Raw genomic sequence first — 14,559 nt, 5'->3', positions numbered from 1 at the left:
ACCAGTGTACGAGATACTACTGCATGTGAGCAACGTCTCATCTGCTTGCTCTCCACCAAGCTGCGATGTGTTCCACTGCTAACGAGACGTGCTAGTTTCACACAGATGGAGGCTGACCATCCAAGGCAAAGACAGATTGTGGTATTTTAGGATGCACAGATTGGCAGCGTGAGCACAGGGTCGGCACGGCTCCACAACCAACCCCTCCGCCCCTCCCTTCCACTCCACCCACGCTCCTGTGTCCGCCCCCCCTCCTTTCCTGCCCTCCTTCCTCTCCATGCTGCCAGTGCTGAGCAGGGGGTAAGTAATGAGCTGTGACCAGGTCCCACTCTCTCACTAGAGGAAAAACCCAAATGTTTACTCTGTCTTAGACAATGCACAGGGCAAACTGGGGGCCTCTTGGCTGCTGCTGCTGGGATACCTCTTGGAGGACCCTAGGGATGACATTTCTGGTGCCCATTAATTAAATCGTTGGCACTTAAATTCATGATACTCTACTTGAACCATGTATGTGGACTGTTAGAAAACCACCACTATTTCACTGTCTCATTCTACATTGGCTCCATGAGGGTTTTTTTTCACAACAATTCACTTGGAAACCATTTTTAGCCATAGTCTAGCACATCTCAGTCAACTAACAGAAGTGATTAGGCGAATGTTCTACAGTTTCTCAATACGTTCCACAATGCGTACTTTAAACTGCTTTGGGTAAGGTGCCTTTTAACCAATTTGTAAGTCTGTGACAACCAGTGGACCAGGGATTCCCTCATTAATTTATTAAGGTGAAGTTGTCTGATCCCTATCGTTCTCTCACTTTCCCTATCTGTATCTATCTTCTCCCTGTTCTTCTTTCTCTTTCTTCTCTCTCTTTCTCTCTCTCTTTCTCTTTCTCTTTATCTCTTTCTTTCTTTCTCTCTCTCTCTCTCTCTCCCTCTCTTTCTCTCTCTCTCCCTCTCTTTCTCTCTCTCCCTCTCCCTCTCTCTCTCTCTCTCTCTCTCTCTCTCTCTCTCTGTCTCTCTGACAGTGCTGATAGCTGTGTATTATTCATACTCTAATCCACTTCTGTTATGTCCTCGGGGCTCTCTGAGTGACCACTCTTAAGCCTTCTCACATGGAGCATCGTATGTATAATTCATCAGCACGGACCACAGGCATTATAAGAGCTGGAGGAAGAAGATGGAGATGGAGATGAAAACACAACTGAAATAGAAGACTTGAATGTTTAGGTCCTTTATAGGTCCAACCAAGCCTACCAAACTTCAGTTTTTCTTCTATGTCCATTCAATAGCTTACTATTGCTGTTTCCTAGCTTGATATATTGTGGTTATGTTACATTTCCAGTGAGGCAGATAGGGTTGTTTTAAAACTGCTGTAGAGATGACTGTCAAAACCCTACTCAACGACCAGCAAATAGGCAGTTATTTTGCATGCTTAAGTGAACGGTCTTTAAGAATGTGTCTGGTTTATGTTTTGATCCTGTGTTCATTCATCAGTTTCTGTGCTCCTCTCCCTGGCCATCTAAGTTTTGCCCCCAACATTAAGACCATTCAGATAGTTTTACCTTTTTAGACCATTTGTGCCACTGATTGCTCAAAACCCTGGGTGTCTTTTGTCAGAGATCATGTATCTCTCTTGCGGTGTGCCTGACTGTCTGGCTTTTTATGCATGCGACATAACAAATTCACCAGAAAAAAGACCTCTGCATGATTGCCTGTTTGCACTAAGCATGTGCGTGTCATTGTTACCACTCGGATGAAATAGGTCTCTCCCTCCTCCCATACGCAGTCATCTGTTTTGACATGTGTGGAAGAAGTGATATTTAGCTTCCTGTGAGATGGTGAGGTGACGTGTCTCCTCATCCATCATAAGCTCTGACCCTATCATTGTCCTCATGTCACTCCTCCCTCAGCCCTGCATGACTGTACATATTTCATGCTCCCACAATGCATTGTTTTGACTGTTAACTCCATGTCATAATTGTAGCCCTCTTGGAGAATCAACTGTTATTTACTATGGTTGTTATGGTTACCATTCAAAGTTTTTCAGAGCATTGATATAAAATGGTGGTTACATTTTTTTTAACTGGATCTACTTCATAGTCCCATCATAAAGAATTAACGGAGACCTGCCAGCCAAACAGAAAAGAGTAGTTCTCGTCTCCATGGTAATAATATAATGTAATGACATACAATATAGCACAAAATAAATACAGTGTTACTGATGCTGTTCTAAAACATGTTTTTTTTGTGGGTCACGACTGCTGTCGTAAGGCATTGTGCCGTTCTGGTTATGTTATTATCATCTCTCTCTGGCTCCTTCTGAGGGAGTGCCTCTTGTTCCATGGGGGTTCCTCTCAAACAGATGGCAGGTGCACAATATCTAAGCTGGCTGCCCCACTTCAGACAGAGACATCCGCCGTCCACTGTGACAGTGCTTTCAATATTTCAGCAGCCTTACAATCAGCAGGGGAGGGTTTTTTTCTTTTCTTTTGTTACATACAATTTTTCATTTTACGGACATCAAGGTCTTCCAACATCTTCTTGCTAGCAGACTCACAAACAGGCAAAAGGTTACTTAAAATCCACAGAGAAACAAAGTATGAAAACGGTGTATTTTGCCCTTCGTGTTCCAACCACTTAGCTGACCTTGTAAGTTTCATTCTTCTAACGTATGAATACCCTCGTAACATTTATTGAGAGGCTGTCACTGTGTTGATTAAAAAATGTTGAGGCACAATTGGTCAGAGCTCTCTGGAACATCTTATTTGTAATTCCTTGGTTGATTTGTAGGACCTTGGTTGATCAAATAAATACAGTTACAGAGTCCCTCTGTGTGCAACTTGTCCTGAATCCAAGTTTAAAGGCTTCACTGAAATATACCTACATAACCTAATGTTACAATACAAGTTTATACGTGACAAATGCTATTCAGTGTTCAGCAGACACACCCACATGTAATCATTGTTATGTGTATTTGCCTGTACAACGCAGCTTATCGACATACATGCACAATTTCAACTTTATTTTTATCTGCCAAGTGTAAAATATTCTAATTAAAACACAGTCTGTCACATCTGCAGAGTGAGACTCGGTGTACTGTGAAATCCCACCTTAACGTATTTCAGCGCTTTGCTTTGCTTTACGTCGTTTACACCTCCAGAAGGACAGATGTGCTCTCAGCGCTGGGGGGTGGGGGGTGGAGGGGGGTGGTGAGAAGCTCATAAAACAGCACAACCAGGCCAGAGCCAGCGTGAATGTGAGTGTGGGGGGGATCTACAGGAGGGCACAGCTGTAACTCCCAATGCCACTAATACTCCAGCATGGCTTTTCCCTTCCCAATTAAGGCAGGGATGTGCTTTTGTTAATGGCTGCTGTTGTGTGTATATATAGCTGAGGTGAGACTGATGCAGCTGTAGTGGGAGGGGGGAGGTGTGGATGGCAGTGGAAGACATCTTCACTTCTTTTCAGGGGCACGGCCACGACTGGGTATTGTGTTGGGACCACAAAGGGGAATTTTACAGACTTGAACATAACCTCGGTACAAATCATGTTCTACTATGTGCAGTCAGTATCACTCCTAAATAAAAGACATGCACAACTTCCATCCTGCTGATGTCTAGCATAGGCACAATCACTTGATGGAAGTAAGTTCTCAGTTTATGGCATTGTGTGCATTAAGAAAATAACTGCATGAGGAACAATTATAAGGAAAAAGAGGAGTGTAATTCTGTAATTCTGTAATGCTTTCATGCGGTCTATAGATGCCGGATGAGATAGAAATCTGACTCCTGATGGTTCTGTATTGATTTGTGCAAGATGAAACCGTAGATTCGTCAGCCTTATGCAGAATCCAAGCAGCACAACATCCCTGTGGCCAAAACCAGTAGCGAAAGAAGAAATGACTCATTCATAACGATCACTAAGCTCCATACTATAGAGTTATACACTGTGCTAACTGTGGCTACCGATGCTCTGAGCATACAGTCATTTCTGCAGCAGCTGAGACAGCTGGATAGCTGTCATAGATAGATAGATCTGGTACAAACAGAGATTCCACAGCAAAATTGAAAATATTGAATGCTGCTATTCAGCAATGGTGCCCATGACACTGCCTTGATCTTAATGTGCCCCTTTCCCCGGGACCAGATTGTAAATTTTGCATGAAATAATGCAAGTTGTCTGTTCCATCATACATCACTGGCGTAACAGAAAGGGTGGTCGTCATGGAAACCATGTACTTTTCCACACAACTGAGGAGCATGGACATTTGTATTAAAATATGCATAAGAAAAACAATGTAATATTTCAGAATGAACCACAGCTTGCAATATCTCATGCATTTGTGCAAAGCCTGCTCAAAGTCACCTAATGCATAATCACTTGACTTGTAATTCCTGCCAATACAACAACAATAAGGGGTTCTGGATTATGCTTGTGTTTATTTTTCAGACTCTATACAAACCTCCATTCCTGAAAGACACGCCTGTTTATTTTGACCCTTCATTTGATGACACAAGGAGACACCAATATTTCTATGTCCCGACCTGTTTCTTGAGCAAAGGTTGACGTTTAATAACATTGGCAGTGTCTGTCTTTATTTTTCAGAAATGTATGTGTCAGCCCAGCGTGCTTATGCTGTAGAGCTGTATGGGACACAGAATGTCTTTCCATGTTCCATGTAATAGACTGATTACTTATCAAATAATATTTATATTCAAAATGTGGTCTGATTCTATTTGTTATATGATTATTTTCCTCATATTACATGATGTCTCAGATATTTACAGTAATTCATGCTGTCCTTTCAACATTCAAACCCCCTTTAAGAAAAGTCAAATTAGATCAAACTCTAAGCTCACCCATTTAAAAGTGAAATGAAACAATCGAAAGAGCCTATGAAGGTGATGGATTCAGATCAACACAAAAGGGCAGGCAGACACTTTCTTATTTAATGCAGCTAAAATGCTCAGCAGTCATGTCTAGAACTTGGTTTAAAGACGGAGGACTGAGTCGAAAGTCACACAGGTTTTACTCGATTGAAAGGACATCATGGCTTTCCCTGTGGGGTTTAGTGACATTCAGGGTTGGGAAGGCTACTTCTGAAATGTAATAGGTTACAGATTACTAGTGACTCCGTTAAAACTGTAATAAGTAATGTAACTATTTTAACGACTTCATCAAATGAATGAAACGTATTACATTTAATTACTTTCGATTACTTTTTGATTGGCAAACGAGAGGCGGTGCAAATTCAAACAAGTGAACGAATCAAAAACAGTGCGCAAAATGTTAGCGCACACTGCCAAATAAATGGAGCTGTCAAGACAGCAAAAAAATGCAAAGCATCAGAATGAATGTTATATTCTACATTGAAGCTTTTTACCAAAAAGAATATATTCGGATGTCACCCCTTTGTGATCACCAACATTTTGATTAGTAACTAATATAATTACATGTTTTTTTCTCAGTAACTGTAACAGATTACAATTACATTTCATAATTTAATTACATAACTCAGTTAGATGTAAGTAGTTACTCCCCAACCCTAATTACATATACTATCAAGTATACTTAGCCATGTGCTACATGTCAAAGCAAGTGCGAAGACAAGGCCAATGCCAAGCTAAGGTTGGTGCAAGTATTTGTGCAATGACAATGCCAGGGTAAGGTTGGTGCAAGTATTTGTGCAATGACAATGCCAGGGTAAGGTTGGTGCAAGTATTTGTGCAATGGCAATGTCAGCCTAAGATTTGTGCAAGTATTTGCGCAATGCCAGGCTAAGGTTTATATATCAGTATTTGTGCAATGACAATGCCAAGCTATGTTGGTGCAAACATCAAGAGAAAGATTTGGTGCAAACGTGGAACAACCTTTCAGACATTTTATTCTGAAAGAGCTCATCACACATATGCTAAATATCCAGTGTCACATTCATACAGAAATATAAAGTATATAAACTGACCCTTGGATTGTAAGTGCTTCTGTAGTCTTCATTTTTAGAAACATATTGATACTCTATGTCAGCCAGACATGTTTGATAGTAACAGCCTTTATAATTTATTCATAAATTATTATATGTACATATAAATAATGCATGACATGTAGAGCATATCAAAAGTGCAAAATGAAGTATATCCAAGCAAGCAAACCAGCCAGCCAATGAAATAATTCACATATAGGACTCTTTTTGTTACCACAGCAATACACATAAAAACATATGGGCAGTTTTTGAATTGTCAAAGTTTGCTTGTTATTTCTGTGTAAACGGCAGTCGATTTTGGGTCTTGATTTATTTGCCTCAGGTGAGCTAATAAGACCTGATATTTCCTGAGTTTGAACTTCTTCTGTGGATGCCCCTACAGCGTACTATAGATTTATCTCTCAACTTATTTGGATCAACATCAAAAATGACAACAAACAAAAACACAAAATTGTGCAATACATTTTAGCAGAAAATACTGTATAATCAATTGTCATGACATAGTGCTTTGCATATCATAATTTTTTTTTAAACGGGCACACTACAACAAATACTTTTTTTGCGATAACGGCCTGTGGTCCCATGCCATAATTCCATTATTACTGTTAAATGTACTGCTTCCTATGTGATGGAGATGCCCATTAGGCATAGTTGCTTAATGGTGGTCCTTGGCTTTGTGTTTTCTTTTCTTCCCATCTCAGTAAAGAAGCCATGTCACCAGTGTGGAGAGAGCTGTTAGCATTATTGTTACTCCATAAGAGAAGCTTTGTTTTAATGCCTTGCTGTTTCCACCACAGAGTTCAAATAGGCTTCCCTCAAAGTTCAAGCTCCTGGATTGTTGTTTAAGTTGGTCCCAGACCTCAGTTGCTCCTTCTTGGCAATCTGCAAGAGCTGTTGTGGCACAAGAGTGAAAGTCATCCCAGTACCTGCAAAATAAAAAATAAACATAAAAAGAGAGTGTGTGTGTGTGTGTGTAGACAACCTGCTCTTAATCAACAATCAATAGGTGACCTTTCCAAATTAGGGGATGGATGACCTATCCAGTTTCACACAAAGAAATGCCATGACTATAACTTTTATTACCTTGTCATTTTTGATTCATTTAATGACCAGGCTATTACAAATATGTTTCAGAATTATTATGTGCGCTACAGATTCGCCTATGGATTGCTTTAGTCCTTAGGGATGATGAAAGTGATCAAGACAACACAAATACTGGTGGAGCAACTGGTCAGTCGACCATCCCCAATCAACCATCAATGGGCAATGAAATGCATTCAGTCAACCAATCACGCAAATTACCCAGACTGTTATATGATTTACCTGGCTATATTTAATGACATACATGTCCAATTCAATAAAACCAAATCGCATCGTAACTCTAAATCTGGTATATTTGTCATCGTATGATGAGTCGAGTCCTGCGGTGACGCAGACTGAAATGTGCTTGGGCCATCTGCCTGTTTCTTGGCGAGGTCGCCATGGACCGGTCCCTGGTTTCGCCAGCGCCCACTCACTCTTTTTAGTCATACTTTCTCAAAGATAAAAAGTGTTTTATGTTTTAAATGTTTCAAAAACAAAAAAAAGACTTGAAGTCCAACGGGTGTCATACATACGCGCAGAGGGTCTGAAGGTTTTCTCTGTCGTTGAGGGCCTGAGGGTAGTTGACCATGTTTTCCCCAAGGTTTAGCAAGCAGTCAGAAAAACCTTTAAATACCGCGTCACATGCCCCTGCCGCATCTACAGAGTCAAATTTAGAGGCTGAAAAAGATTTATGAAATGAAACAGAAATGAACGTCTGAAAGCCTTGGTGTTGGCACTTACGTACACCTTTAGTTTCGGTCAAAGCTGAAACTTCTCTTAACAATATGTTATGGAATAGCAATTTTTCCTAAATGTAACCGTATACAGAGGAGGCTAAAACTGCGTGACTTTAGCAAACGGATAGCAAACTATGCGTAAAGTTGGTTTACTGCACTGGATACTCACAGAGCTGACCACAAAGCCTACCCAACCCAGCTCCATCTAAATGTTCATAACTTACATAGCTTTATAAACAGGTGCATCAGCACAATGTGTTTATGTTATGTTGTAGGCGACTGATTGAAATCGACACATTATTGAGCGGTTGCTGGCCAAGCGAAATCGGACAGTAACTTAAAAACACACAAAAACGTGAAAATGCACTTTAGTCAGAAGTAACACTTAGGTCTCGAAAGGCAAACAGTTTAGTAACTTAGACTACAGCATATACTTATGTGGTTAATTGATTTCTCTACAGTAAATGAAATTGGCTGTAGAACACTGGAAATTCCAGATGGGGTCGGTGCTGGGGTGAAGTTGTGTTTGAATCAATGACTTGATTCTTGCAAGCAGAATTGGCATCATGTTAAGATAAGTGTTCTGCATTTGTCATCACAAAGTGTCTTTCAGTATTGTGCCTTATTCAGATCTTCTCATCGCATAAAACACGTAGCCTACTGCACGTGCAAACTACAATGATGTGTAAAATAGGCCTAAAGTTTCGTGAAACAAAGCATGCACCCCCAGATTCTATTGAGACTACAAAATATTTCAAATGTGTTATACTTGGAGATTAACTTTAAAATGAGTGAATTGTAAAGTGTAGGCCTCTGTTGTTATTAGAATAGGCAATTTATTTATGTTACCGTCATACGCTGAGTACCTATATAGTGATACGACAATCAATGATGTCTTCATCATAATATATTAGGCTTTGTTTATATTAATATGAGAAGAACTCATATATTTCAATATTTATCCATTTCAATCTAGTAGCCTCCAACATTCCACAAAACGCCAACTGTTACAAGACATTCTTTTATTTGTAGAATAGATTTAGATGGGCTAGGCTAGGCTATATCAAAAGCCCCTCACCAGACAGTCCCCATAGTCATGCCACAGTTTTATGATACTTCACTTTACTGTCATAAACTAATATCTAATATTCAACATTCCATTTCACAGCCTACTGTTTATTTAAAAATCCAATGGAAAAGTAAAAAGTCTTACCCATCATTTCCAAAAAGAGGAGTAAAAAGATACATTTATTGGCCAAACTTAATCCCATCGTACAATCAGTTCAACCACTCGAATATGACGTGTTGTATGGAAACACAAGGAATCATATCAAGAGACATGTCCGATGAGTTCAGTATGCCATAAGTCCTCCTGGTCGTCTTCCGCCCGTCTCCGCAGTCGATAAAGCGAAGTGCAGCGTGAGCGGTAGTGCACATCACTAGAGGAGGGTGGAGTTGCCTGCGATGATTCAGTGACGTAAATATTAGTCGGACGCACTCCCTCCTACACCCTCCAACGCTTTCGCTGTTTCTCTTCCCAAAAGGTCACGAGCTAGAGTGGTTAGAGCAGGAATCCGTGAGTTGTGCCATATGGACATGTGCGTAGACACTTTTGGTGATTGGTCATTTGACAGGTAAACCGACAGACTGTTCCATCGTGAGATACTCTTTGCCTGCACTCAATCCAAAGACGAGTTATGCTGAATATAACGGGTGCATTTGGCTGGCTGCCTATCTGCTCTGGAATGGTCCCATGCTGTCTGACCGCGAGTGCGCCTACCACTGTGTGCTAATTGAGTCCCTTGACATTTGCTGCCCAGATTGCATTCACCACTTACAAATACAGGATACAGGGAGGGGAATTATGGTAACCTAAAAAAATCAACATGACATGGAAAATACTCTTGTGTCCAAAGAAATTTCCAAATACTGAGAAGAATTGAGAATTGTGTGTGTGTGTGTGTGTGTGTGTGTGTGTGTGTGTGTGTGCGTGTGCTCACACAAGTTTGTACTTTTGTGGGCTTACCATTGAAGAATAAGAAGCCCCACCAGCCTCCACACTAGTGGCTACAGATGACATAAGATTTCTGCTCGATGTCGGCACAATGTCTCCTGTTGTAAAGCAAGTGTGGAAATGAATTGGGTCATTACCTTCCCCACAGTCTAATTTAAATGTCTATTTTGTAATAACAATGTGTTAAAGACAACTTTCTTGGTCCAGTTCTAAAAATCTGAAAGAAGTGGTGCTACTCTCTGAAATGCAGTAAACGGTTCTTCCTCATGCCCTCAACCCTGTTCAGACCTTCATGTGTTCTTTTGGACCTTTTACAAGTGTCCTTCATAAAACCTATATTTTCTGTGTACATAGTTACCATTTGTCACAGAAGAATTCCTTGCTATACCGAAAGATACCAAAGGGATTCAACCAACAGATGCTTCGATGTTTGTATGTGTGTATCTGAGGGAACATACAAAAAATGACTAACAAAATTAAAAATTCACTAACCGTAGGCGAGGCACCAACAGATGCCTTCTGACTCAGATCATTAGAATGGTCACCCGAGATATATTCATTCAATCAATTATCCATGTTTCACATGTATCCATTTAAGAAAGAGTTTTTTTTTAAGTGACAAAGTGCAATTAGAGCAAGAAGTTGAGCCAACTTCAATACTGCTGTAAGACAGAGTTTCACTGAATTAACCAAACTGAATAAAGTGACAAATAAAAAAAATGGCAGTACTAACAATAACCCAAAATGCTGTCATCAGTAGTCACAGCCATCACATTCAGGGGTCGTGTGAGGGTCATTAGTAGTCACAGCCATCACATTCAGAGGTCGTGTGAGGGTCATCAGTAGTCACAGCCATCACATTCAGGGGTCGTGTGAGGGTCATCAGTAGTCACAGCCATCACATTCAGGGGTCTTGTGAGGGCCATCAGTAGTCACAGCCATCACATTCAGGGGGCTTGTGAGGGTCAGTAAGACACATCTCTGTCATGGTGTCATAGTTAAACAGTGTTTTTGTTGAGGTTGATGGTAATGGCCTGCGTTCATTGACCATTTTTATGGGATGGGGACATTGCCTTTACCTTGAAATGGTGAGGAATTAAAAGGGGAATCTAATTGTTTAAAGCACTTGATGAGACTGTAACCAGAGATTGGATATAAAATCAGAATACATGCCTGGTTCCTACATACCGCCCTATAACATAATTACACTTAAAATAATGAACAAGTCATTTTCACTACATGATATCCTAAATAAAGACAGATTATCCCTTGTTCAGGGACTGTGAGTGTAGTAGCCTGTGACAGGTTGGCTTGTGATTGGACTGTGTGATTTGCTGTGGCATATCATTAAAGCTAATGTATCTTATTCTCCATCATTTCAACTGCTGCTCAATTGAAGCATATTCTTAAATGTTGAACAGACAGATGCCAGAAAGTAACTTTAGGAAACACAGAAGACACAAAGATCAAACACATTTTCAACACCATTGCATTGTCTGGACAACCAGGCTTGAACAGTCGCTATTGTTGTACTAACTACTATGGTTATTTACTTTACAAATTTTTGTATTGATTGTACATTATTTTCAGTGGATGTCTTATATTGTGCTGCTGTGCATATTCTTGATCATTATATCACTGTTATGGAAAAAAAAAAAAAAACTACCACATTACTTCAATAGTGAACAGACAAGGAATTGGAGTGTCGATGACCTGTAATCCAGCACCTCTCACACAAAAGAGATAAGGGGGGAGGGGCAGCTGGGGTAGATCTGGGCATCTGAACACAACTGACAAATATAGTTCATGAAAACCACCATGGGAGGGCAATGTGCTTCACCCTCTCTGTAGCTGGCTTTCCAAGAACATGTTCCACGTGCTTCTGTGATCACTGCAATTGTTCTACCTCCATTTCAGTGACAGTAGCATTTCTTTACTTGGAATTGTTCTGATTATTGCAAGACCTCCGCAGTTGTCTTCTATTAAAGGCCAATGCTTTGGTGTAGACTAAAAGGTTTTAGTTTTTGGATAAAGGTTAAGGTAGTCACACTAATGAGCAAAAAAAACTAAACCTGAAACAACTGAACATGCATGTAATGCACGTAAGCACCGTGCTGTTTATTGTAAACCATTGGCTGGGAGTGATGAGAAGTAACATGTAGGCCACTGGCAATTCTGCAGGTCGCAGTGTGTCAGAGGCTGTGCAAATACAAGGTCGGGCTTGTACTGTTACATAAGCTCTTTGCAGGTGAGGACTGCCCTCTAGTGGTGGATTAAACAGAAATACACAACTCAGCATTTCCTCCAGCATTCCTTAAGGCACCCATTCAGTGACAGAAAGCTTCATGAAAGGTGGAAAATTAATATCAAACTGATTACAAAAATGAATAGCTAATATTATTTTATATATCATTACCCAGCCTTATGATGTCAGCCATGACAATTGCAATTGCTTTGTTCATCAGAGAAAGTAACAACCTTTTACATTTGCCCTCCTACATCTCCCAGGGTTTTTCTGCTAAAAACAAACATTCATCTAACCTGGCAGTTAGACAGGATTAGATCAGTATCTGATGAAAAAGTCCTGAATAAACAGATTCAACACCTTCCTGGTGCCTCACTGAAGCCCCATTTAAACAGCACAATGTCGATGTATGTTTACTGTGAACCTTTAACAGGAACATTCATTAACAAAATAATGTAGGCCCAAGATTAGCCACATTTCACCTGCAGTGGAGAATCTCTTGTCCAAGATAATAGTCACAGAACAGATTTTCATTATTGTCACTTGCATGGATGACTGCTAACACCATGTATTCAGTCAAAATAGCAGCTTTGGCTGTAGTGGGAGTCTATTTGTGTGCTATTGCAGAGGGCTTTTGAGAAATTGTGAAATGGTTTACCATAGACTCAGAGGAGAGATTTTCTACCAGCAACAATCTATAAAGGTGTATAATTCAGAAAGTTTCCTTCAAAAGGATCAAACCATTAAACACTCTAGGGGGAAGATCAATCAGGGAGAATGGTGAATGACAAAGAACCCACTGATGAGCACATTCTAGTTGGTTAGATATCATTGTTTGCCCTGATCGCACTCTCACACTGATGACAGAAGACCAGAGTTATATGCTATGATAGTGAGGAATTATACTGCTGCTACAATATGTTTTCCGTGTACCTGCAGTTTTCACTCTGAGTCAGTCACCACAACTCATTACAAGGACCAGGCCAACCAGATGCCATACAAGTTTGATAACGCAGATGACAGAGGGTGTGTGTTAGAAAATAATGACAGCAACTCCTTCTTTCAGAGTATCAATGGCTCTTTTAATTTTCCTTTCACTTTCACATGTGTCCCTCAGAGTATAGGTGATGAATATGTATAGCTATGAAATGCTTGGTTTGAAGGTATGCATTTGCACTTGGTTTGTGTTCCTGCTATCCTAACACATCTATCATTATCTGTATGCTACTGTTGTTTAGTCTGTAGTTTTGACCTGGCTGGCCTAATGTTTTGTGGATATTTTGATGGAACAACACACCCAATGAAAATAAGAAGCCTATGATTCATTTTAAATCCTCGAAGATGAGAGGAAAGGAATGTCCAGGCAATTATCTCATTTGCTCATGTCAGTAGACTACTTTAAATGTATGGGATTAACCACAAAACAAGACAAGTGGAAACTATATAAAAACGAATTGTTTGGCACACCTAAAATGCTCTTCTGTTAATGTTGAATGTGAGCCGCACAAACACATTAGTAATATATTAGGATTATTTGACTTTTGTTACTGAACAAACCAAAATTGGTGTTAATCTGAAAGGACTAAAAATGACAAGTTTATCCTGAAATATATGGCTACACCCTAGTGCTAACATCGCTCGTTTGATACAAACTTTTACCTAAATTATTTTATTTTTTGTAGTTGTTGTTTACGTTTACAGCACAGTACGCCTGGTAGGCTAAGTCATTTCATTATATCGATTTGGGTTGACCTTACAGGTGAACAGAAATGCAATTTCTTACTTTTCAGGGTATCACTCAGATGAGTGATGTTCTCTGTTGCACTGTAACGACCAACAGGTGTTCGTCTCATGTGATGGGCTGGAGGCGCCAGAGCGCGAGGCTGGGTGAAGATTGCATCACCGTCACAAACATGGCATCGAAAGAAAACTTTTAAAGTACCGATATACACGTCTTTAACCAAGAACGGTACAATTCTCCTATCTGCATTAACTTTGTGTTACAAAACCTCGATGCCAAAATGCATAATCGAGTTGGCTACATATCATTGATGACGGGGGCAGCGTAACAACTTTTTTTTTAGCGTTAGGTAGGTTAGCCGTTTCTTGGCAACGTAGGTTTATCAACATGAGATAGATTAACACAACTTCTGCAATAGCCTATTTATGAGAAATCCTGGAATGTTATTGAAATGCAAAATATAAGTTAAACTCTCTGAAACACGAGTCTTCACTTCATGCGGTAAAAACGTTTTCTTCCGCGCAAGACTACGATGTGTTGACTAACATGAATATTAAAGTTGGTCCTTAGTGGCTGAATTTTCGGGTAACTTGCAGGCCTACACAATAGTCTGTTTGTAGAGTCAACTATGTGTTGCTGTGTGAAACTTCAGACAATCATCCCCCACTCTGTGACGCCACTGAAGCAGTTTCAGACAGGGAAGATAACAATTTGGTAACTTCTCCACCCCTCCTCCCAGCTCGATGGAGACCCCTCCCGT

General features: G+C 40.2%; 1 protein-coding gene across 1 annotated transcript; it reads right to left on the bottom strand.

Moving 5' to 3' along the window:
* Positions 1-5,866: 5,866 nt before the first annotated feature.
* Positions 5,867-9,392, bottom strand: nrn1b (neuritin 1b). The gene is made up of 3 exons (XM_012827792.3): positions 9,013-9,392; positions 7,596-7,740; positions 5,867-6,905 (listed from the first exon to the last, which is right to left on the bottom strand). Exons 1-3 carry the CDS (start codon positions 9,068-9,070, stop codon positions 6,677-6,679), a joined length of 432 nt encoding a protein of 143 aa, XP_012683246.1. The 5' UTR covers positions 9,071-9,392; the 3' UTR covers positions 5,867-6,676.
* Positions 9,393-14,559: the final 5,167 nt, after the last annotated feature.

This window comes from Clupea harengus, chromosome 25, assembly GCF_900700415.2.
Source record: "Clupea harengus chromosome 25, Ch_v2.0.2, whole genome shotgun sequence".
Lineage (NCBI taxonomy): Eukaryota > Metazoa > Chordata > Actinopteri > Clupeiformes > Clupeidae > Clupea > Clupea harengus.
This window is presented reverse-complemented; position numbering and strand designations above follow the sequence as displayed.

What these genes read in the sequence shown, in the direction of transcription:
- nrn1b (XM_012827792.3), bottom strand. Translation starts at nt 9,070, where the DNA reads ATGGGATTAAGTTTGGCCAATAAATGTATCTTTTTACTCCTCTTTTTG. An exon ending in CCTCTTTTTGGAAATGATGG is followed by an intron (nt 7,741 to 9,012) that starts GTAAGACTTTTT and finishes AATCTTTTTCAG; the next exon opens with CCTCTAAATTTGACTCTGTA. An exon ending in AACCTTCAGACCCTCTGCGC is followed by an intron (nt 6,906 to 7,595) that starts GTATGTATGACA and finishes TTTATTTTGCAG; the next exon opens with GTACTGGGATGACTTTCACT.